Source organism: Polyodon spathula, chromosome 44 (assembly GCF_017654505.1).
Source record: "Polyodon spathula isolate WHYD16114869_AA chromosome 44, ASM1765450v1, whole genome shotgun sequence".
NCBI classification, from domain to species: domain Eukaryota; kingdom Metazoa; phylum Chordata; class Actinopteri; order Acipenseriformes; family Polyodontidae; genus Polyodon; species Polyodon spathula.
In genome coordinates, this window is record NC_054577.1 from 2,952,117 (window position 1) to 2,976,976 (window position 24,860).

The window sequence follows — 24,860 nt, forward strand, 5'->3', positions numbered from 1 at the left end:
GGTAACCCATTCCATCCCCTCACCGCTCTCTGTGTGAAGAAGAGTCTCCTTCAGCAACATGACTAGGTAACCCATTCCATCCCCTCACCACTCTCTGTGTGAAGAAGAGTCTCCTTCAGCAACATGACTAGGTAACCCATTCCATCCCCTCACCACTCTCTGTGTGAAGAAGAGTCTCCTTCAGCAACATGACTAGGGAACCCATTCCATCCCCTCACCACTCTCTGTGTGAAGAAGAGTCTCCTTCAACAACATGACTAGGTAACCCATTCCATCCCCTCACCACTCTTTGTGTGAAGAAGAGTCTCCTTCAGCAACATGACTAGGTAACCCATTCCATCCCCTCACCGCTCTCTGTGTGAAGAAGAGTCTCCTTCAGCAACATGACTAGGTAACCCATTCCATCCCCTCACCACTCTCTGTGTGAAGAAGAGTCTCCTTCAGCAACATGACTAGGGAACCCATTCCATCCCCTCACCACTCTCTCTAAATACTATAGATACAGGATGTTGGAATACAATGATAATATTGTTTATGAATCATCCTGCTCTATTTAACTCCATTGAATATGAATATACTGGTATAGGTGGTTATAATAAAAAATACATAGGAACTGGATGTTTGTTTGCTCAGTTGTAGTCTCCATTTCCGCTGTCTTCTTAGGTTCAGCATTGCAGGAGGACGCTTAGCCCTCTGCTTGCTGAGAAGGTTGCTGGACAGAAATCACGGGCTGTAACAAAAGAATTGGATAAAACAAATGTGCTTGAATGAGTTGTAAGAAACCAAACAACGCCCCTGTCGTGCACCTCCATTCGCTATGTAGCTCTCAAACGTGTAGTTTGGAAATCTAGACCTGCACTCTGATTTTTTTTTGTTGTTGTTGTCACACAATTTAGGGATGAGAGTGCAGTGAAAGGGATCAGACTCACCACGCTCCTGGGGGCACCACAGCACTGGACTGCTTTACAGCAGTAGGAAGCAATGGTTATGCTGACTGCAACTTGCGTAAGAAACACAAAATCCATCTCCATAACAACATAATTCTTAACTATCTGTTGAGAAAAGAAAACGATATATAATCAAAGAGAACACACAGAGCCCTGACATAAGAGTTCCAACTTGAAAATCTTAATGAGGGCACTGGTCAGGTTCAAATGAAATCTCACAGTCACCCATAATATTAATGTGATATAAAGTGATAATAATTCCATATGTTTTCTATTTACTGTGAAGGTTGTAGTTTTTTGTATTCTTTTGTTTTAAATTAGAGTGCCCAATTATCTCCTCAATTTCGAATGTCCAATTATGATCCGTCACCACAGCAATTCCCCACACAGCTCAATTCCCCACACCCCTGCGCTCCCCTGACTGTGTGACTCCCCCCTGCACACCACGCGGTTGTGCCTTTACCAGGGGAGACCCTCAGGGACCCCTGCGCTCCCCTGACTGTGTGACTCCCCCCTGCACACCACGCGGCCGTGCCTTTACCAGGGGAGACCCTCAGGGACCCCTGCGCTCCCCTGACTGTGTGACTCCCCCCCTGCACACCACGCGGCCGTGCCTTTACCAGGGGAGACCCTCAGGGACCCCTGCGCTCCCCTGACTGTGTGACTCCCCCCTGCACACCACGCGGCCGTGCCTTTACCAGGGGAGACCCTCGGGGACCCCTGCGCTCCCCTGACTGTGCGACTCCCCCCTGCACACCACGCGGCCGTGCCTTTACCAGGGGAGACCCTCAGGGACAAGGTTGCTGTTTTAAAAGAAATACAAACTCAGTTGCTTCAGACTATGAACTAAGTATTACCCTGTTATCATTTGAAAGAATGGAAAACAGTGTGAGGGGCAACTGGAGAGAATGGTTACCGAAAAGTTAGGAAGCTAATATAAAGAACACTTTGACTGTAGTTCTTTTTCAATGTCTTAATACAAAAAAAATTACTACAAGTTCTAAGGTAAAATAAAAAAATAATTGAAATGTTAAGAGGAAATTGTAAAGCCGACCTGCTGGTTAGTTTCGAGAGGGTTCAGCAGACAATCTGGGTGAGACTTACACCATCAAATAAAAGAACACTTGCCTCATACTTCTGACACAGTCTCAATTCTTGGCTGTGTGTCTCATTCTCAAAGTGGTACTCGCAATAAGCTTGATAATCTGGGTAATTCACCACAGTGAATGAGCCAAAAAAAAATAAAATAAAACAAATGTAAGCAGATCCCAGAACTTCCATGCCAAGACAAGCCTTGATCTGAAACGATACAAACAAACAGGCAAGTGAGGCTCACACAGTGACGTTCAAGCAGCTCTAAACCCATAGGCACCCCAGAGCCCCAGTTTGGTGATCCCCGCTGTGGATGCACCCCTCAGTGAAGGGGAGATACGGCAGGGGAGGTACTGCACACTTCACATCTTCCAATCTCTCATAACTGCTTATCCGGTCGTCATGGGAACTGGTATTGACAACATTAAACATACCCTAAAGGGAGCTTGTATGAGTCTGTGAACCCATCGTCATGAACCCTTTATACTGACAAAGTGCTCTGGAAACTCTGCTGGCAAGATCTAACTACACCCTGCTGTGAGTGAGTGTGTGAGTGTGAGTTGTGTTGTGCTGAGCTGTGCTGTGCTGTGTTGTGTTGTGTTGTGTTGTGCTGTGCTGTGTTGTGCTGTGTTGTGTTGTGTTGTGTTGTGCTGTGTTGTGCTGTGCTGTGTTGTGTTGTGCTGTGTTGTGCTGTGCTGTGCTGTGTTGTGCTGTGCTGTGCTGTGCTGTGCTGTGTTGTGCTGTGCTGTGCTGTGCTGTGCTGTGTTGTGCTGTGCTGTGCTGTGCTGTGTTGTGTTGTGCTGTGTTGTGTTGTGCTGTGTTGTGTTGTGTTGTGTTGTGCTGTGTTGTGTTGTGCTGTGCTGTGTTGTGTTGTGCTGTGTTGTGTTGTGTTGTTTGTACCAGTTTGCATCTTTATATTGCAGGCGATGGCCAGCCTGTTTTGTTTTGTTTAATCCTTTTATTTTTGGCTCTGATGCTCTGTTTATTTGTTTCTGTTTGTTTTTGTTAATTTTGTTAATTTTGCGCTTTGTGTGTAAAACTGCAGCTTTCCAGGGATACATCAACACAAATATCATAACAATCGCGATTCTGCTGAAAAAGACACTGCAGGAATGCGCGCCTCAAAGCAGAGCGTTAGGGAAAGTAACATACTGTGTTTTAAACCCGACAGTCTGCTCAGTGACACTTTAATATCAGACTGACATACAAACAAGACTTACGAGAGGGAGACGAAGGGTTTTATCACAAGCTATTGCCAAAGCCCCAGCGATCAGCACCTGAAGAGAAGAATCAAGCACGTCACCTGTAATCTACAGAAACACCACAGGGGGAATAAAGGCACCAGACATATAATGATGAGGTATCTACAAACAGGCAAGTTATATATATATATACAGCCCTGTGAAGATGTAGTGTAACGCTGTGTTCAGTCTGCATGTCCACACTACCCCTCAGATCAGTCTGAGACCGGTCCAGCTCAGACCTGCAGGGGTGGGGAGGAGCACTTGGTCAGTTTCAAGTCAGTTCGGGCCTGTAATGGCAAGCCGTTCTGTAATGGGTTGCCTTCCCAAAATACACTGTCCAAGCAGGCGCATTTTGTCTACTTTTCTGGATTTCGCTGGAGTGAAGAGCTGCCTGATTGAGTTCAGTGTTTTACAATGAAACAGAGGACTAAATACATATCAGACTATACTGCATGTCGAAGGTATTCTTTGTGCAGAATGGGACAGTACAGGACACTAGAGAACTGCACTGGACAGAAAAGGACAGTAGGGACAGCACAGGACAGTAGAGGACATTGCAGGGCAGTAAGGACAGCACCAGGCACATCATTCTCCAACCTTCTCTTTAATTCCACAGATGAGTCTGATAACAAAATGAAGTGAATAACGAGAATTAGACAGAAAAAAAAATCACTAACCAGAAATGCAGCTGTAATGTGAAACCATATATCCTCAGAGGGCTTTTGGAACTGTACTGTCAAAATGATAATGAATCCAAAGTTAAACAGGCCAAGCATAATCTGAGTTACCTGAAAACCAAAAAAAAAAACAACGGAGAATTACAATGGGGTGTACCGGTAGGGAACAAACTTGTACCAGAAAGCAAAATATGTGTTGTGTCTCTCTGTAGAGTCCACTCACCCCCAGAGGTCCAGGATGTCCTTCTCTGAACTTCTGGATTCGGTTTTGGGCCTTCTCAAAGTGGATGGTGACAGCGGGCCCTTCTTCCCTCACACTGGGTCTGAGGGGGGAGGAGAGCTGAGTGTCGTGGGGCTGATCCATCGCTGCGCTGGGAATAAAACACGCAGTAAATACTGCTTGAAGTATTCGGCTCACAGGATGGCAATACACATGCAGGCTTCGTGCTAAACACATCGAATGGGGTGTTTGTTCAAAGTTTATTGCGTCTGTAGTACATCTGTTGCCCGTTTCAATTTGTCCTTCGGGACAGTGTGTGTGGGTGTGGGGGTGGAACAATTCAAATCAAAAAAACATTGTTGTTTGACAAATAGCCACTAGGGTTTGGAGAACCAATCATTTTCATAACAATAATAATAATAATAATAATAATAATAATAATAATAATGTTGTTTGTTTTTGGTAGAGCTCTTGTTTTGTGTGTATGTGTAGAACAGAATTCATTTTGAAACGCAAGTTTCAGAAAACAGTACGTTTGGGGCGTGTGCAGTCTTCTTATCAGGGAGAAGTCCGTACTGACAGATAATACTGACAGAAAGTGTGCAGACTGAGTTCCCCTCTCCCCTTATCTGCACCCTGATCCTGCGGTAACAGAGACAGGCATCTGCAGTGAAAGACAGTATCCAACATTCTCAACTCACCAAGAGTCCGCGTTCCTACTTTTTCTTCTTGAAGTTTGTCTGCTGTTTTGTCCCTGGTTCTGCCAGTCTCTGCTTCTCTTTGCACAGGAAATGTCAAATGTAGAAAAAAAGTGGAGCTGCTTTGGTGTCCGGTTTCATTGTTGTTAACTCTTGGGGTGCTAGCACTGAAGTTGAATGTTGAACCTAAAACTAAGAAGAATGAAGGGTGACTTTACTGAAATGTATCTTAATAGGAATTAACATAATAAACCTGAAACAATACTTTAAGAGAAGCACAGAAACCGGGACCAGAGGACACAGCTGGAAATTAAGTGGAGATAGACTCAGGACAGAGGGAAGGAGACACTTCTTCACACAGAGAGCGGTGAGGGGATGGAATGGGTTCCCTAGTCATGTTGCTGAAGGAGACTCTTCTTCACACAGAGAGTGGTGAGGGGATGGAATGGGTTACCTAGTCATGTTGTTGAAGGATACTCTTCTTCACACAGAGAGCGGTGAGGGGATGGAATGGGTTACCTAGTCATGTTGTTGAAGGAGACTCTTCTTCACACAGAGAGTGGTGAGGGGATGGAATGGGTTACCTAGTCATGTTGCTGAAGGAGACTCTTCTTCACACAGAGAGTGGTGAGGGGATGGAATAGGTTCCCTAGTCATGTTGAAGGAGACTCTTCTTCACACAGAGAGGGGTGAGGGGATGGAATGGGTTTCCTAGTCATGTTGCTGAAGGAGACTCTTTTTTAACTCTATACTATTCAGTTCTGTCACTTCATGGTCATTAATGTTCACATCATACTAGATAGTACTGACTTTATGGAAATAAAATATGTTGCAATACATTGGGAAAATATGTTTACATATGTTTCATTATACTGAAATATATACAGGTCAAAATATGTTTTCCTATGTTATATTAAAAATATACTTTTATATTTCTATATACATTTTCTAAATACATTTTCAGTTGTATCATAAAAATATATGTAGTTAAGTAATTTCTTCTCCTTTTTTACTCTTCCCCCTCTTGTTTTTGTTTCTTTCCGTCTCTATTTCTTTACCCTTTCCTTCCTTTGTCCTTTCTTTTACTCTTTCCCCTCTTTCTAATTTCCCCGTTTCATTGACTTTCTTTCACTAGTTCATTTTTTTTTCCTTTCGTTGTGTGAAACACCTGAATTTGAAACAATGAAGCAGAATTGGAATATCACGCCAGGGCGCTGGAACTAGGGGTGCACTGGCACCCCCTTGGCTTTGCATGGTTTCCATCATATACAGGGCTTGCAGCTTTTCCTACTTTAAAAATTGTTTCAGTGCCACTGATATCAAAGTAAAAAAAAATCATTGCTTTTTTCTTTGAGAAGTAGAATAATTGAATGTTTAAAGATAATAATTATAATATTATATTTTACATTCACATTTCCCTTCATAATAACAAAACAAAACAAACAAACAAAAAAAAACCATAGAGTTTACACAAGAATACTTAATAACGGAAAGCTAACGCGTGCTGAATTTTAGTGCAAACCTGCACAGTCACACGTGAACTGGAGGCTTGCTGTGTCAATATCGTTGCGTTTCAAAGATCCGACCACCAGGGGTCAGCAAAACCGCAGCAATCGCTCTGCTGCGCACCTTCAAGACAGTAAGCAATCAAAACTTCACAGGACAAAAAAAAATAAATAATCAAAGGTTGAAACTAACGCACAGACATACCCCAGGCCTGCCAACGCTAAAAAGCGTGTCGCTTGGCAAATAATGCTTCCTGAGAATGAAAAGTAGCAGTAAAATTTTCATATAAATAAATTCCAGCACCCGTTGAAAAGATATTCTTTAATCTATATAACAAAAAAAAAAAGGCAGATGGGTCTCCGTCTCGGCCAGGCAGCGAGCCCTCAAACCAACTTAGGTTTGATGCCAAGTGAAAGCGTATATGCAACATAATTCTCTGTAAAATTGCATACTCCATATTCTCCACAATAAAACATTTCTTGATTGGTGTTTGTCCCGAACTAAATGAAGTGTGGGCTGATAACGTTTAAGAGCCGTCCCTTCCCTACCTCTTAACCTGTAATTAACTCACCAGTGTAATACTGCTTGCTACACACGCCCTGTTCACCTTACAGAACTCGGCTGACCTTTAAAAACATTATATAACAACAATTATATGAATCAGTTCAACGCAGAATATGTATAACAAATTAATATATACACCATTGCCTATTAAAGATTACAAAGTGATTTGTTTTTTTGTTTTTGTTTTTTGGACAAATTTAAACGAACTTACTTCCATAATTTCCTCACAGTAACACACAGAGGAATAATTGTTTGGCGTTGGTGGGATTTCCCTTTTATATGATAAAACGAAAAGGCTCAAATGATCCGTTAAAAAAATACAAAGATCAAACTTACCTATTTAGATTAGTTCAAGATAATCACGCGTCGTCGTGCTCGTGTTATTATCAAAGCATTATAAATCGTTCAGACACCCTCAACCAATCAAAACACTTGATTCCCCCCCCCCCCCCCCCCCAAAAAAAGTTCTGTTTAAAGTTTGTCGTTACAGTGTAGTAAACATTTGACAAGAAAAACTTGATTATATTGGGTTAATATCAAACAAACAGACCGATGGGGGGGGGGGGGGGGGGGGGGGGGTTATTATTTCTCAGCGATTATGAACCAAATACTTAACAAGTTCTCTACCCAGATCAATATACTGTATAATTATGCAATTCAAAATTACCTTGAAATCAGTGTGTTTAACAAGACGTGTTATTGGGATGTGTATTCTTGAAGGTCCCCCTGAAGTAGAATATTAATCAAATATCCCCAAGAAGAAGAAGAAGAAATTCAGTAATCATTGCAGATCAAAAACTTGATAATTGCGCGGTAAAGGTTTGCCATAATTATTCATTGATGTCACCCCGCGTTAGAAACGCGTGGAAAGTCATTGCGTGCTCACATTACTTCTCTCTCGGGGGGGGGGGGGGGGTATGTGTCACACACACACATTGCCACATTCATCCGGAGTCTTGTGTCATGTCATTCTCTAATTCTTTTTAAGTTCAGGTTTTGACCCTCCAAAGAAGTTTCTGACAAACTTGTTTTCTGAACCAGAAAGTCAGGGATGGGGCGCGCTTGCAGAATAAACAAACAGGCGGGGTCACAATGAATTGAAAGAAAGTCAGATTTTTTTTTTTTTTTTTTTTTTTTTTCATTGTGATAACATTCCATTCAATAAAAACAGCCGCCAATGAACACGTCATCATCTAATACGTTGACTTCTGTCTTTACTTTCTAAATCTGGTTTGAACCCTCGCCCTCTCTGTGTGAAGAGGGATCTGCTCTCTTACCTGTGACTGTCTGGACCCGATTATTTCATCAATGACTTTACTTGTACTGTCCAAACCTCAGACACATCTTTCTTTTTATAAAAACACTCATTTATATGCATTTAGTCCGGATTTTGATAGATAGATAGATCCCAGTATTACGGTTCAAATGTTGTGTTCAAAATATTTATTTTTCATAAGACTATGGAGCATGGGAGTAACAATACTGTATCAGCATATCAAAATATTATTATATCTTAAAAAAAAAAAAAAATAATAATAATAATAATAATAATAATAATAATAAAGATTTGATCAGAAAATACTTTTAATGGTAAATTGGGCTGGCCATGACAGGGTCTTGATCTGGTGGTCCTCTATCCACACCTTGATTGACCTGGCTGTGTGACATGGAGCATTGTCCTGCTGGAAAAACCAATCCTCAGAGTTGGGGAACATTGTCAGAGCAGAAGGAAGCAAGTTTTCTTCCAGGACAACCTTGTACTTGACTTGATTCATGCCAAGGCTGCCCGATTCCACTCTTGCTGAAGCACCCCCAGATCATCACGATCCTCCACCACATTTCACAGTGGGTGCGAGACACTGTGGCTTGTAGGCCTCTCCAGGTCTCCGACTAACCATTAGATGACCAGGTGTTGGGCAAAGCTGAAAACTGGACTCATCTGGGGGTGCTTCAGCAAGGCTGGAATCGGGCAGATTTGTCTTTGTGAAGGACGCATGAATCAAGTCAAGTACAAGGTTGTCCTGGAAGAAAACTTGCTTCCTTCTGCTCTGACAATGTTCCCCAACTCTGAGGATTGGTTTTTCCAGCAGGACAATGCTCCATGCCACACAGCCAGGTCAATCAAGGTGTGGATAGAGGACCACCAGATCAAGACCCTGTCATGGCCAGCCCAATCTCTAGACCTGAACCCCATTGAAAACCTCTGGAATGTGATCAAGAGGAAGATGGATGGTCACAAGCCATCAAACAAAGCCGAGCTGCTTGAATTTTTGTGCCAGGAGTGGCATAAAGTCACCCAACATCAATGTGAAAGACTGGTGGAGAGCATGCCAAGACGCATGAAAGCTGTGATTGAAAATCAGGGTTATTCCACCAAATATTGATTTCTGAACTCTTCCTAAGTTAAAACATTAGTATTGCGTTGTTTAAAAATGAATATGGACTTATTTTCTTTGCATTATTCGAGGTCTGACAACACTGCATCTTTTTTGTTATTTTGACCAGTTGTCATTTTCTGCAAACAAATGCTCTAAATGACAATATTTTTATTTGGAATTTGGGAGAAATGTTGTCAGTAGTTTATAGAATAAAACAAAAATGTTCATTTTACCCAAACACATACCTATAAATAGTAAAACCAGAGAAACCGATAATTTTGCAGTGGTCTCTTAATTTTTTTTTCCAGAGCTGTGTGTATATATATATATATATATATATATATATATATATATATATATATATATATATATATATATATATATATATATATATTTTTCTACTCTGATGCATTATGAGCATCATCAATAATACTCAAAGCCTCTTCTAGTGTTTTCTGCTATTTTAACAACCCTGACTTGCATAGAGAAGGAAACATGTTGAGCGGAGGCGTTGCATCGCTCGATTTTCAAGGTGAGGTACCTAAACGTATTTACTTTCAACGCCTCCAAAACTCGTTTTTCTGCTTTGTGTTGTCAGTTGACGTGCAGACACGGTCCGCTTCTGTTTAAAAGCGGTGACAGCGGCTCTGTTGATTCATTCTGCCAACGCAGGGAAATATATCAAACAAACACAGAGACAGGTAAGGGCTTCTAAGGTCATTTTCTGATACCATTTTTAAAGCAGTGTAGTCTTTTTTTTTTTCCCCTCGGACCCAGTTATGTGTGGATTTGTGTGGATTTTTTTTTTTTTTGTAATCATATTAGCCTTTAGACAAAGAAACAGACAACAAGATGAGACATATTTGGGTGATATTATTGCGAGGTATTTGGGGGAATAAAAAGACTTTTAAACGCATATTTATATCAATATTATCATAGCGAAGCGTTAACAAACTTTACTTTTTTTTTTTTGAGTAGCCTCAGCCAGGTAAAACGTTTTAAAGATAAACTTCTCGTTGTTTTTATTTTTTTATTTCTTCATCACAGATAGAATTATAAAAGTGGCAAATTTTGATTTAAAAAGTAATTTACCCCAAATATTTTTTATCGAGGTCTGTCCTTTTAAATCATTTTTTTATAGATGTCTGGTAAAGCATAGGGAAACATTGTAAAGCACAGAGAGGTCTGGTAAAGCATAGGGAAGCATTGTAAAGCACAGAGAGGTCTGGTAAAGCATAGGCAAGCATTGTAAAGCACAGAGAGGTCTGGTAAAGCATAGGGAAGCATTGTAAAGCACAGAGAGGTCTGGTAAAGCATAGGGGAGCATTGTAAAGCACAGAGAGGTCTGGTAAAACACAGAGAAGCATTGTAAAGCACAGAGAGGTCTGGTAAAGCATAGGGAAGCATTGTAAAGCACAGAGAGGTAAAGAGATGTTTTTTCTCATACAATGTTCTAAAGTAATCTCTTAACTCACCAGAAAAGTGTCTCCCCTTTTTGCTTGTTTAGGGTCAGCATGGCAGCTCCTCGTGTGATAATGACACAGCCCCAGCTAGTGACCGTCAATCAGGCACAACTGTCAACTGACTGGAGCTCCAAAATGTGTGACTGTTGTGAAGACATGTCAATCTGTAAGTCAAAACGTCTCCCTCCACTGTGTCATTTCAAAGTCACTTGGAAGAACTTTTTCATCGGGGGTGGGGGTGGGGGGGTGCTGACAATAGGTCAGGAAAACAGCAAGTGATTCACCACAGCCTACCTTAATTGAAATCGCATTTGACAGAGTTGTCCGATTTGAGTGCTCTTATTGTATATGTTCCTGACCACGCTGAAGCGAATGCCTCTGTAAAAGCCTTCAGCGTAGCTGTGACGTCCAATCAGGATGTGTTTGTGTATTTCGACAAATCATTTCAGTTGACATTGCTCGGGAGCCTAGGGTTGCAAATTAGTACCTAAATACGGTAACTTGCTTTGACTACAGCAAGCGTTTTGCATAAAAAGTATCTATAACGAGTCAAGTATACCTGTAAGAATGCAAAACAGTTGCAAGAGTCAAAATGAGGTACTTTGCTACAAGGAAAAAAAAAAAAGATTGCATCCGCTATTTAAAAATCCAATTCTGTTCTGTATTCCAGTGTGGCTTTGTGTTCTGTATTCCAGTGTGGCTTTGTGTTCTGTTTTCCAGTGTGGCTTTGTGTTCTGTATTCCAGTGTGGCTTTGTGTTCTGTTTTCCAGTGTGGCTTTGTGTTCTGTTTTCCAGTGTGGCTTTGTGTTCTGTTTTCCAGTGTGGCTTTGTGTTCTGTATTCCAGTGTGGCTTTGTGTTCTGTTTTCCAGTGTGGCTTTGTGTTCTGTATTCCAGTGTGGCTTTGTGTTCTGTATTCCAGTGTGGCTTTGTGTCTGTATTTCAATGTGGGTTTGTGTTCTGTATCTCATCGTGTGGTTTGCTGTGTTCTGACCCAGGCTGCTGTGGGTTCTGGTGTCTCCCTTGCCTGGAGTGTCACACTGCATCTGAGTTCGGGGAGTGCTGCTGCCTGCCTCTGCTGGGCCCCATCTCCGTGGCTATGAGGACTGGAATTAGGGAGAGATACAGGATCCAGGTACCGTAGCGGTGACACGATCACCATGGAAGTGCAAGACAATCTGAATGCCTGCAAACAGAGGCTTTATTTAAAGCAATTCATTTTTTAACATTCATCTTTAAGGAGCATCGCTTGCACAGTTAATACACATCAAAACCAGGAGCTGAGACGACATTTATACATATTCAGCTGTTTTTTTTTTAATGCACACAATCCTATGGTGACCTATTTAGTCTCACCCCACCAAACACCACACGAACGAAACAGACCAGAGGCGTGCAATACACCCCTAAGATACCACTTTCTTTTAATTCTGGGCTCTTTGACAAAGAATTCAGGAGTTGCCCTTTCACTCAAAACAAAATGATCAAAGAACAGCGAACACTTTTTGTTTGGTGCACCGACCACATTAATGGTTTGTTTCTCTTGACTGTCGTCAGGACGGATAAGCGGTTTCTCTGACAATACACCGATCAAGGGGTTCACATTTCACCGATACACACAGTATATATACACGGGGCACTCTGGCATTACAAAAGATCTCACATGTTATTATATTTGTTTGCTTGTTTGTTTCGTTCTCTCGTTTCCCCAGCAACGCTCGGAAACTCTCTACGCACCCTCTAACCGCGATGTATCAAATAATAATAGACCGTTCATTTGTGGTGAAAATGACTAGTGGTCAAAATGAGACATGGCAGGGAACAATGCTCATCAGTTCACGTACAAATTCAGAGCAGCGTCTGAACTCGTATTTGAGTTCTGCAAAAAGAATTGTTTGCAAACAACACCCAAAGCCGTTTGTCTGCTCTCTTCTAGTTTCAAGAACACGGGTGAAGGCGCTAGGTGTTTGTGTGCTTGACCCTGTCTCTTCTAGTTTCAAGAACACGGGTGAAGGCGCTAGGTGTTTGTGTGCTTGACTCAGTCTCTTCTAGTTTCAAGAACACGGGTGAAGGCGCTAGGTGTTTGTGTGCTTGACTCAGTCTCTTCTAGTTTCAAGAACACGGGTGAAGGCGCTAGGTGTTTGTGTGCTTGACTCAGTCTCTTCTAGTTTCAAGAACACGGGTGAAGGCGCTAGGTGTTTGTGTGCTTGACTCAGTCTCTTCTAGTTTCAAGAACACGGGTGAAGGCGCTAGGTGTTTGTGTGCTTGACTCAGTCTCTTCTAGTTTCAAGAACACGGGTGAAGGCGCTAGGTGTTTGTGTGCTTGGCTCAGTCTCTTCTAGTTTCAAGAACAAGGGTGAAGGCGCTAGGTGTTTGTGTGCTTGGCTCAGTCTCTTCTAGTTTCAAGAACACGGGTGAAGGCGCTAGGTGTTTGTGTGCTTGACTCAGTCTCTTCTAGTTTCAAGAACACGGGTGAAGGCGCTAGGTGTTTGTGTGCTTGACTCAGTCTCTTCTAGTTTCAAGAACACGGGTGAAGGCGCTAGGTGTTTGTGTGCTTGACTCAGTCTCTTCTAGTTTCAAGAACAAGGGTGAAGGCGCTAGGTGTTTGTGTGCTTGACTCAGTCTCTTCTAGTTTCAAGAACACGGGTGAAGGCGCTAGGTGTTTGTATGCTTGACTCAGTCTCTTCTAGTTTCAAGAACACGGGTGAAGGCGCTAGGTGTTTGTGTGCTTGACTCTGTCTCTTCTAGTTTCAAGAACACGGGTGAAGGCGCTAGGTGTTTGTGTGCTTGACTCAGTCTCTTCTAGTTTCAAGAACACGGGTGAAGGCGCTAGGTGTTTGTATGCTTGACTCAGTCTCTTCTAGTTTCAAGAACACGGGTGAAGGCGCTAGGTGTTTGTGTGCTTGACTCAGTCTCTTCTAGTTTCAAGAACACGGGTGAAGGCGCTAGGTGTTTGTATGCTTGACCCTGTCTGTCTTCTCTTTCCAGGGCTCCATCCTTGATGACTGCTGCATGTTGTGCTGGTGCTACCCTTTGATCTGGTGTCAGATGGCTCGAGAGATCAAGAAGCGCAAGGCTGGCGGTGGTGTGCAGGTCCTGATGGCTTAGTACTAGAGCCCAGGATCAGAGCAGGGGGAGCGGGCTGGGAGCCGTGCAGGAACCCTTTCAGCTCACTCCACAAGCACAAGCAGCAGCAGCAGCTTCCTCTGCGATTTTTTTACGGAAGTGTCTATATTCACTGCACAGCCTGGCAGCAGGAAATTATATATGCGTTTCTAAGTGATTGTAAATAATTGATCGCAAAATAAAAGAGGATTGTATTGCGGAATCGCTTTTCACTTGCTCGCGTTCTCTCGTGGCGTTTGGTGCACCGAATCTGTGCGCAGGCTTGGATGCAGTGGAGTTTTGACAGGCTGGTTTCACAGTTTTCACAGCGCTGTCCGAGGTGATGAAATAATTTTAATTTGCTTCCAAATTTCCTTCTGATTGGAACTGTGGATATGACTATATCATTTCTTCTGCCGCGGCACAGTGAGGGTTGACATATTACGTTGAAGTTTTTGCCAAAATTTCCCATACCCTCTATTTGCAGCAGTGTCATTTCCCAATCTAATTAAGTGTTATGAATATTGTTTGGTGCTCTATACTGACACAGCAATGATTCCTATTGGGAGTGTGCTGAACACTCATTAACAAGTGCTAGTTAAAAATCTAGTGAATTAAATTAGTTAATGCACAGGGTCCCAATATTTATGACTCCAAAGGTTATGAAAGTCAATACAGTTAGTTCATGAATATTGCTACATTGGACTTAAGTTAATTCAACAGATATATAAAGAATATTGAAATGTTGTGAATTTGGGGACCCTTTGCATTGTAACATACGATATATATATATATATATATATATATATATATATATATATATATATATATATATATATATATATATATATATCTGCTTTGATACATAGATCTGAAGGAAAATACTGTAATCTTTATATAGCTTAATGTTGACAGATTAAAATTGATGTCCATTGATTTTAATAAAAGAATGTTTTAAACCACGTTAATGATTCGTTTAGATGGGAAATGTATCCATTAGAATTACTCTTTGGTAATTAACTAATTAAATACAGATGTTTCGTGTTACAGCAGATCTTTGAATGATGATTGGGTGTAGATGTCACTGGGAATGTGCAATATCTCTAACACCAAGCACATGTGTGTTTAACATTGATAATCAATGAATAAATAAAAATTAAAAGAAAAAAAAAACCTGTCAATCATTTGCAACGTCAGAGTTATGTCAGCCAGTTGAGTGAACAACTGAGCACAGGACTGAAGGGTTCAGAAAAACGCAAACAAGCTAATCTCAGGTCTTCAAACCGGGGAGAGCCAGCCATTCTCATTGAGCACAGTCGATTCATGTGACGTCATCGAGCAAAACATCACCCAGACAAGAAGAGCAGGCTTGGGACGAAGCGCTTTTAATGGACGCCAGGGGGCGCTAAAAAGCTGCGTTGAAATAATAGTACTACATACTTTAAAGAAACACAGTTAGGGTTAGCGGTTGAGATTAGGGTTGGATTCAAGGGTTAGGAGGCTAGTAGGTTGATATGCTTGATAACGTCCCATTCAATCGACTGATCTAAAGCAGATCGGCTGAAAGAGGGGCGGAAGGAACTGGGTTTGCATATAGCGAAACCAGGAATGCACAGCTGGAACTCAGTTCCCAGTTTCAATACCACTTGAGGTGTAAAAATCAGAACCGTAGTGCTTTATAAAGAGCGGTTATCAAGTCATTTTAATTGCGGGTATTAAAGTAATCAGCACTTTTAAACATCATTATTGAAGATGGTGCTCTATTGTTGAAACTATTGCTATGCTAATATATAAATATATATATATAATATATATATATATATATATATATATATATATACACACACACACACACACACACACACACACACAATTGCTAATATTGCTAGTGCTAATATGAGGTAAGATTTTTTTGCACTAATATTCTACTATAAGGGTTTTGTATAATTCTGAATGGCTGTTTTATTTTATAAAAGGCGGTTTTACAGTTGACCAGAGAGATGTGCACCTATAGCTTCTGACATTCCGCCAGGTATATCTGCACAAGCATGGTTACTATGCGAGTCTTGCATTGTGTACTGTGATCGGAAAATATTCACATCACCTGGGCTGGCTGCTAGACAGCGGGAGTCTTATTACTACTTAATATAGGCAGCGAATAATAATAATAAGAAGAAGAAGAAGAAGAAGAAGAAAATCTAGAAATCTAAAATCCCTGCTTCATCAATTGTTATCTTTTGAGGTTTCTTCTTCTGGGTTTCTCGCCGTTCAGGATCATTTCCCTGTATAGTCAAGCGAAAGACCTGTCATTTTAACAACAGACCCAAAGTTGCAATTTTCTGCTGACCACCAGCAGGGCGCTCTGTTATTTTAATCTTGCAGCCCCCCCCCCCACATTTCTAAAACTTTGAAACGAAACTTACCTTACTTTCATTTCGTGCAACCCGCGGAGAGGCATAGCGGTATAGCTCTGTATCAGGCGTGTGAGAGTCAGTCTCGCAACGCAGTACAAGATAAAGCAGAACCAGCTGAGAACAGACGCAAGAACAGGTAAGGACTCCGGGCTTACAACGCACGATTTCTGCTGATGCCTCATTAATAACGTCTGCGATCTCCCGACACATTTCTGACATGTCAGAAAACCTTATTCCCCGACAAAGCAATTCATGAAGTGTGTGCGGTGCTACGGACCGATTACTTGAGGAATGCTGCCAGCAGACAATAGGACAAGCTAGCATGAATAGCGACGACGAGAAAGGTTGTGCCTCTTTTTGACATAAGTGGCATTTCCTATCATGATCGCTCATTGAAGGTACCTGGTAAGTAAATAGTTGTTATAGCTTGTTAACGCGTGTGCTCTCCGGGCAATAAGTTTCTACTGTCACTCGTATTCGATATCCCTTTCAAACCCCTAATGTACGCTTGTATTTCTAATATATTCAGAATACAAATTGGAAAGGTGAAAAACCAAAGCAACAAAAAAAAACAAAAAAAAAAAACCCCCCAAAAAAAGTACTGGTTGCGGTTGTGTGTGTGTGTGTGTGTGTGTGTGTGTGTGTGTGTGTGTGTGTGTCTTAAAGTTGTATTCTAGTCTGTTCAAAAGCGCAACACTCGTAGTGCAAAATATTCATTAGTTTAAAAGTCTTTAAATTATTCATTAGAATTTGGTATGCTGATGAAGATCACTTGACGTCCAATCTCCCACGCCAATCTTTTAATCTAATAAATATTTTGTACTGCAAGAGTGTGTTGCGCTTTTTGAACAGATCTGATTTGATTTTTTTTTTTGGTTGCTGCTCCACTCGAGTTGCATCATCAGCCCGGACTGGCCACGTCTATTAAGCCAATTGCGCGTCCAAATGGATCTTCTCCGCGGTTTCTTTTCACAGACAACAGCGATCGCCTCCTCGCTTGAGTCCACGATTCTCCCGAATGAGGTTTACGATTCTGCAGTGGAAGTAAGCGCAAGGTATCTCGTGCGGTGTTTGCAGCTTGCAATTCCCGATCTGCAGTGAGAAATCTTATGAGTGGCGCTGCGTCTCCCGATTGCAAACATCGTGCAATGTTAGCCGGCTCTAGTTAGCTGGTGTGAAGCATTTTAAAAGCACACAGGTGTAGTTTCTACTAGCACGGCATGATGCACAGACTGTATGGTTAAAAGTGTTGCATCATCCCTATATAATGAACGCATTTTGTACCTGCTGAAAAACGTCACGTTGATGTATTGAATTACACAGCGCTTTGTAGTTTTCCAGATACTTAACGAAAAACGTGAATTATTAATTAGCTCCCGGTAGACCTTTGTACTTTCTTTGATTACTTGATAAAATACATATAGATATTATTATATATAAATCGTGCTATTAAGAATCGTGTTGTTCAGCATCGTACAGCACAGCTGCCATTCTCCCGAGGTCACACTGAGGTTTCAAGCCATAGCTGCAGCATTTATATGACCGCTTGGTATTTACTATCCAACCTCCACATCTGTGTTACACGGCAAACCGGCAGAGAAGTGTCTTCTACGCGTTCCGGGATTTTTACAGGAGCATCAGCAGCGAGGATGCGACGCTGGTGTCCTCCACAGTGACAGCCGTGGTGGCGCGTCACCAAGCAAACACATTTGAAAACGCGACTGCAGTTAGCAAACGCACAAATTAAATAAGAGCTTGGATTCCCAAGTCCATCCTCCTGGTTCAAATGAAACGGGACGTTTGAGGCCAGAGAAAGCGTTTTTTTTGTGTGTAAACAATGAACCGGTTTTTTAAAAAAAAAAACTAATTTCGTTTTACCGCATTTACTCCCTCGGGGGTACCTAGATATTTAGTCAGCAAGGAGTCTAAGGGGGGATAAATGCGTCATCACATGGCGGGTCCACATGCGTTCTGTATTGGTTATAATGGGCCGCTGCTACTGGCCCTATGTTTTTGTCCTTGGAGCACTGTTTTCATATTTCCAATGTGACCAGAATAATGAAAGAGTAAAATAACAGAAGAAAATGTTCTACCCCGGGGTGTAAATGTTCTCATCTCTCCTGGTTGCTTGTTTAGAGTCATCATGGCAGCTCCACACGTGGTAATGGCACAGCCCCAGGCAATGACAGTAAGGCAGCAAGTCATCTCCGTGCAAATGCCATCACACTGGAGCTCTGGAACGTGCGACTGCTGTGACGACATGACGATCTGTAAGTCAAAACTTCTCCGCTCAGTCATTTCAAAATCTCTTTGAAGATACTTTTTTTTTTTTTTCTTTCATCCGTACGGAGACCGTAAACTGACAGTAAGTCAAGAAATTAGCAAGTGATTCGCCGCAGCCTACCTTAAATGAAATGACCCTGTCAGGTTCTTATTGACAGAAATCAACTTACAAAGTCGCTATACCTTCACTGGAGTTTGCAAATAGCTTGTTATTAAGATAACTTATCACAACGAATCAATCAAGAATAAATACAAACGATTCAGAGAATTTTGCCCATGATTATACACAGATGCATGGTCCAGTAATGGATAAGTTGTTATGATGTCGTTTTTGGTTGGTTACATACACTCCCCATATGTTATAAACATTAGACAGAAGCACCCCTAGTTTGACTGCATTATCTGTGTCTGTATTTCAATGTGGGTTTGTGTTCTGTATTCCAGTGTGGCTTTGTGTCTGTATTTCAATGTGGGTTTGTGTTCTGTATCTCATCGTGTGGTTTGCTGTGTTCTGACCCAGGCTGCTGTGGGTTCTGGTGTCTCCCTTGCCTGGAGTGTCACACTGCATCTGAGTTCGGGGAGTGCTGCTGCCTGCCTCTGCTCGTCCCCGCCACCTCCCTGGTTATGAGGACTGGAGTGAGGGAGAGATACAAGATCCAGGTGTCATATCCCATTGGGAAAATAGAGAATACTGAGACTGGGGGTGCATGCTGTATGTAGTGACTGGGTGTATGTAGTGACTGGTTGTATGTAGTGACTGGGTGTATATAGTGACTGGGTGTATATCGTGACTGGGGGTGCATGACTGGGTGTATGTGTGACTGGTTGTATATAGTGACTGGGTGTATGTAGTGACTGGTTGTATATAGTGACTGGGTGTATATAGTGACTGGGTGTATATAGTGACTGGGTGTATATAGTGACTGGGTGTATGTAGTGACTGGGGGTGCATGCTGTATATAGTGACTGGGTGTATATAGTGACTGGTTGTATATAGTGACTGGGTGTATGTAGTGACTGGTGCATAGTGTATACTGGGTGTAGTGACTGGGTGTATGTAGTGACTGGTTGTATATAGTGACTGGGTGTATATAGTGACTGGGTGTATGCTGTATAGTGACTGGGTGTATGTAGTGACTGGGGGTGCATGCTGTATGTAGTGACTGGGTGTATGTAGTGACTGGGTGTATGTAGTGACTGGGTGTATATAGTGACTGGGTGTATATAGTGACTGGGTGTATGTAGTGACTGGGTGTATGACTGGGTGTATATGTAGTGACTGGGTGTATGTAGTGACTGTGACTGGGTGTATATAGTGACTGGGTGTGTGACTGGTTGTATATAGTGACTGGGTGTATATAGTGACTGGGTGTGTGACTGGGTGTATATAGTGACTGGGTGTATATAGTGACTGGGGGTGTGACTGGTTGTGTATATAGTGACTGGGTGTATATAGTGACTGGGTGTATGCTGTATAGTGACTGGGTGTATATAGTGACTGGGTGTATGTAGTGACTGGGTGTATATAGTGACTGGGTTGTATATAGTGACTGGGTGTATATAGTGACTGGTTGTATATAGTGACTGGGTGTATATAGTGACTGGGTGTATGTAGTGACTGGGGGTGTGCATGTATGTAGTGACTGGGTGTATGTAGTGACTGGGTGTGCATGCTGTATATAGTGACTGGGTGTACTGGGTGTATGTAGTGACTGGGTGTATGTATATAGTGACTGTGACTGGGGGTGCATATATAGTGACTGGGTGTATATAGTGATGGGTGTGCATGGTGTATATAGTGACTGGGTGTATATAGTGATGGGTGTATATAGTGACTGGGTGTATATAGTGACTGGGTGTATATAGTAGTGTATATAGTGACTGGGTGTATGTAGTGACTGGGTGTATGTAGTGACTGGGTGTATATAGTGACTGGGTGTATATAGTGACTGGGTGTATGTAGTGACTGGGTGTATATAGTGACTGGGTGTATGTAGTGACTGGGTGTATGTAGTGACTGGGTGTATGTAGTGACTGGGTGTATATAGTGACTGGGTGTATGTAGTGACTGGGTATATAGTGACTGTAGTGACTGGGTGTATGTGACTGGGTGTATATAGTGACTGGGTGTATGTAGTGACTGGGTGTATATAGTGACTGGGTGTATGTAGTGACTGGGGGTATATATATGGGTGTATGTAGTGACTGGGTGTATGTAGTGACTGGTTGTATATAGTGACATTTAATGCTCGCAATCCTATGGTGACCTATTTTGAATGCTTGTTTCTGGGGCAAAACTGACCACTGAAATTGCGAGTCTCACGCCACCAAAAACCACACGAACCAAACAGACCAGGGGCGTGCAATACACCGCATCGACGATTTCTCAAATACTGTGTCTTTTTAGTTCTGTGTTAAACTGCTAAGTCCATGTAACACACACACACACACATACAGAGCATCAAATTAAACTTATCACTATTATAACACATTTATTTGTAAAAAATAGTGACTGGGTGTATATAGTGAATGGGTGTATTTTGGGTTTCTTTTTAATCACTCGTTCATTCATCCTTGCCCATGACATGCTTGAGTGACTGTGACTGAAGCAGATGCACTAGATCACCTAATTAGTGACACAGTTGATTGGACGCTGGATAAGGAGTGATTTCAGCTGTTGAATTGCAAGCTTGAATAAAAGCAATAAAGCAAATCACAGAAAAATAACAATATGCCACGTCTGTCAAGAGAGCAGCGCCTTCGTGCGATCGGCATGCTGGAGGCTGGACTGGGGCAGCGGGCTGTGGCTCTCCGTCTTGGGTGCTCACAGCCAGCGATTTCACACCTGACCCACTCTGCCAATGACGGGCCACCAACCGGGAGACCAAGAGTCACAACACCTGCCCGAGAGCGACAGATCATTCTGCAGCATGTTCGTGATGCCAACTGTTAATCAGCACAGTAAAAAGTCACTGCGCCTGCTAAAACGGAGCTTGTCATTTTTCGATCACATCTAGTGAATTTTATGCAAATATAAGTGTTAGGTTTCTTTTGATGCTCAAATATAAGTGATAAGTTTCTTTTGGTGCTCAGTATAAACACTGCTCTGCTTGACTCAATTTAGTTTCAATAACGCTGATGAAGGCACTAGAGCCCAAACGCTGCTCTGCTTGACTCAGTTTAGTTTCAGTAACACTGATGAAGGCACTAGAGCCCAAACGCTGCTCTGCTTGACTCAGTTTAGTTTCAGTAACACTGATGAAGGCACTAGAGCCCAAACGCTGGTCTGCTTGACTCAGTTTAGTTTCAGTAACACTGATGAAGGCACTAGAGCCCAAACGCTGCTCTGCTTGACCCTGTCTGTCTTCTCCTTCCAGGGCTCCATCCTAGATGACTGCTGCATGTTGTGCTGGTGCTACGCTTTGACAGTGTGTCAGACGGCTCGAGAGATCAAGAAGCGCAAGGGTGTCACTGCTGTCAGCACCTGCAATTATACCCAGGTGACCCAGTACTAGAGCCCAGGATCAGAGCAGGGGGAGCGGGCTGGGAGCCGTGCAGGAACCCCCTGAGCTCACCGCACAAGCAGAAGAAGCAGCAGCAGCAGCTTCCTCTGCGATTTTGCATGGAAGTGTCTATATTCACGGCACAGCCTGGCAGCAAGAAAATAAATATATATTTCTTTTTGATAAACATATTTTTTTTTACTATAGTTTTGTAACAGGCATGCAAGAATTTAAGGTGTAACCATAACAGGTAGTCCGATTTTGTGAGTCATTCCCTTTTAGAAGTTTCAGGTTGTTAAGTGGGAATTAAATCAATGGTGTTGATTACTCAACACAAAAACGAAGCCTTCCCTCGGTTTCCCTCGTCCACAGTTAACGAGCACCAATCTGTACCAGTCTGGCAGTGTGACTTAAGAGAGATCCTGCCGTGATCAGACTAACCAAACCACTCACATTATCCAAGATCATTTTTCATTTCACTTTGTTACCTCAGAAATGCAGCTCTGTGCGCACTGAACTGTGGGATTGTAGTCCATAGCTAACCTCAAAAACTACATATCCCAGTATACAACACCACTGGCTGTGACTGGCTTAAGCCAGGTCTACAGAAAGGGGACAAATCAGGGGTCAGTTTGGCGACATGTTCTACGTCAGTATTATTGTCACCACCCAGGCTGAAAGGACAAATGTTCTTGTAAGCAACTTTTAAATTATCCAGTGAAGAAATTCATTAATTTGGCACTCAGTTGCACAGATAAGGGCAATCAGCTTTTCTTGCTGTGAAAGGAACACATTACAAATTACTTAAATTAGTAATATCTGCGCAATCCTTGATAACAATAAAAATCAATGTCCTTCTCATTTGCATCGACATCACCCGTCACCACTTGTACTGTATTTTTCAATAGATTTGAATCTACTGGTTTCTCTCAGCACACCCTGGGCTGTAGGTTTGGTTGCAGGAACCTTTACTCTCCACTGTGTTGCATTATAAAATCTGCACATCTGGACTGCATCATAAAACATGCATTACAAACAAGCAATAAATCTTCAATAGAGGCACCCAGGAATTGTCTTGGTTAGAACCCTTTCAATGAAACAGCAAGTAATTGCATAATATATTAGCTAGCTCATGGTGCTGTGAAATATCGTTTCTATAGAGGAGCAGAAATACTTTCCTATGCTTGCGCAGTGTCTAAATATTGCAGCAACCAAATAAAAAGAAATGTTTTGAACCGTGTTTGGATTTCATTTTTTTCTTTGTACTCTGCTCAAAACGGTGTCATTCTCAGCGATCTCTGGTGACCCGCCACGATGCTGCAGACGCTCAACCTGCCCAACATAACAGACGCTTTGATCAAGCACACTGCACATGGGTCTGTGGCAGGAGCAACTCAACTAGAACGGGAGAGTCCGATAAAGATCCAAAGGGCTAAACCCAGGTCTTAAGGGAACCGGCTCCAGAAACCAGGATCACAGCAGGCAGTCCAAACAGTGGAGCACATGCGAGTCTGTGTTCAAATGAGTTTTCATTTCAGAACCCGATGGGATGGTTTTGCATTTCATTAAAAAAAAATTCTCGTTAACAGGACAGAAGCACGGCCAAGGGGAATAACTCAGCCTCCACACAAGAGCGCCCGTTACACACACGCACACGAACACGCACACACCTGACAAAGCAGGCAGAGATCAGTGTTGTACAGTTACTCATGCCCATCTCATTCTTGAATTTAAAAGCTTAGGTAATTTTATTTATTTATTTTTTTGTACTGCTAAAGATCTTATGGTTTTGAAGCTTCGCTAATTAATCTTAGACGGAATGCAATTGTCAGTCTTGATCTGCACTGGCGATAGTTAGTGGCACTGGAAAAGAGAGAGATCTGCTGGATTATAGATGTACAGAACTGTACAGAATAAAATGATTCAAAGAACACACACACACACACACACACACACAGTTCCCCTTCTTTCCCCGGAGTTTCTGGCCTCGATGTGTCCAGAACGGTATTCTTTGAGAACGGGGAACTTGATTGCGCGAACAGGTGTCATTAAAAATGAGACAATATTAGATGCAACAGCTGGGCATTTTTAGTTCTTGTTTCTCCTGCCACTGTTAAAACTGTATTTCAGAACATATTCTTCTATCATAAGTATGATTTTTTTTTTTTTTTTTTTTTTTAACATGCAAGCTTTATAGAAAACTAGACTTCTGTATAGACCATTGAGCTTCACTACATTCCATTAAAAATGTCTACATCCACCACTATTGATCCTTTAATGACTGGGGGGGGGGGGGGGGGGGGGGGGGCTCACAGGATGTCATTGCCCCCCCCCCCCATTCAGGAAACTCAGGACAGCTCCCCCTATGGGCACAACCTTAAAAAAAAACAGCCTAGATTCTCAGATAATTAGCTAATTTATTCTGCAACTAATTAGAACAAATACAAAATGGACACATTTAGTCATCCATAACAATTAAACAGTCAGAAAAGTGTTCAGTCTAGAAATACTGACGTTCAATGACGATTCTATCAAAGCTACTTGCAACACACTGCAGCCCGCAACTCATTCAAAACCAACGCGAAATGAGATCCAAGAATCAAAGTTTCTAAAGTTTATGATGGTCAGGTAGGAGGTACACGCCATGAAGCTTACAACCAACAATAAAAACAAAAAAACATGACTAGTGACAACACTGACACCCCCGCCCCCCCCCCCCCCCCAAAATGAAACTTAGAATAACAAGTTATTGTTCGTATTCAAGAAGT

General features: G+C 42.1%; 3 protein-coding genes across 9 annotated transcripts; 2 read left to right on the forward strand and 1 right to left on the reverse strand.

Moving 5' to 3' along the window:
• Positions 1-411: 411 nt before the first annotated feature.
• On the reverse strand, positions 412-10,890 carry LOC121305730. Of its 7 annotated transcripts, none has more exons than XM_041237469.1 (8): positions 10,802-10,890; positions 4,882-5,070; positions 4,184-4,331; positions 3,961-4,071; positions 3,260-3,349; positions 2,076-2,246; positions 930-1,052; positions 412-730 (listed from the first exon to the last, which is right to left on the reverse strand). In XM_041237469.1, the coding sequence occupies exons 3-8, from the start codon at positions 4,322-4,324 to the stop codon at positions 686-688; spliced, it is 681 nt and encodes a 226-aa protein (XP_041093403.1). In that variant the 5' UTR covers positions 4,325-4,331; positions 4,882-5,070; positions 10,802-10,890; the 3' UTR covers positions 412-685. The 7 variants fall into 7 exon arrangements, with proteins under 7 accessions (XP_041093403.1, XP_041093405.1, XP_041093400.1 ...); XM_041237471.1 differs by lacking the exon at positions 10,802-10,890 and adding an exon at positions 7,616-7,719 and having other exon boundaries at positions 4,184-4,326; XM_041237466.1 differs by lacking the exon at positions 10,802-10,890 and adding an exon at positions 7,616-7,718.
• LOC121305731 (cornifelin homolog A-like) lies at positions 10,841-14,164 on the forward strand. Its single transcript, XM_041237474.1, has 3 exons — positions 10,841-10,955; positions 11,786-11,922; positions 13,776-14,164. Exons 1-3 carry the CDS (start codon positions 10,841-10,843, stop codon positions 13,893-13,895), a joined length of 372 nt encoding a protein of 123 aa, XP_041093408.1. The 3' UTR covers positions 13,896-14,164.
• Positions 14,165-16,313: 2,149 nt separating this feature from the next.
• On the forward strand, positions 16,314-23,332 carry LOC121305627 (cornifelin-like). Its single transcript, XM_041237318.1, has 4 exons — positions 16,314-16,442; positions 18,443-18,576; positions 19,110-19,249; positions 21,967-23,332. Exons 2-4 carry the CDS (start codon positions 18,450-18,452, stop codon positions 22,102-22,104), a joined length of 405 nt encoding a protein of 134 aa, XP_041093252.1. The 5' UTR covers positions 16,314-16,442; positions 18,443-18,449; the 3' UTR covers positions 22,105-23,332.
• Positions 23,333-24,860: the final 1,528 nt, after the last annotated feature.

Bases quoted from the DNA above. Each gene is read 5' to 3' on its own strand.
- LOC121305730 (XM_041237469.1), bottom strand. From the start codon at position 4,324: ATGGATCAGCCCCACGACACTCAGCTCTCCTCCCCCCTCAGACCCAGT. The intron at 4,072-4,183 runs GTGAGTGGACTC...TTTGGTTTTCAG, and splicing joins GACATCCTGGACCTCTGGGG to GTAACTCAGATTATGCTTGG. The intron at 731-929 runs GTGAGTCTGATC...CTTTTGTTACAG, and splicing joins GTGGTGCCCCCAGGAGCGTG to CCCGTGATTTCTGTCCAGCA.
- LOC121305731 (XM_041237474.1), top strand. From the start codon at position 10,841: ATGGCAGCTCCTCGTGTGATAATGACACAGCCCCAGCTAGTGACCGTC. The intron at 10,956-11,785 runs GTAAGTCAAAAC...GTTCTGACCCAG, and splicing joins TTGTGAAGACATGTCAATCT to GCTGCTGTGGGTTCTGGTGT. The intron at 11,923-13,775 runs GTACCGTAGCGG...TTCTCTTTCCAG, and splicing joins GGGAGAGATACAGGATCCAG to GGCTCCATCCTTGATGACTG.
- LOC121305627 (XM_041237318.1), top strand. From the start codon at position 18,450: ATGGCAGCTCCACACGTGGTAATGGCACAGCCCCAGGCAATGACAGTA. The intron at 18,577-19,109 runs GTAAGTCAAAAC...GTTCTGACCCAG, and splicing joins CTGTGACGACATGACGATCT to GCTGCTGTGGGTTCTGGTGT. The intron at 19,250-21,966 runs GTGTCATATCCC...TTCTCCTTCCAG, and splicing joins GGGAGAGATACAAGATCCAG to GGCTCCATCCTAGATGACTG.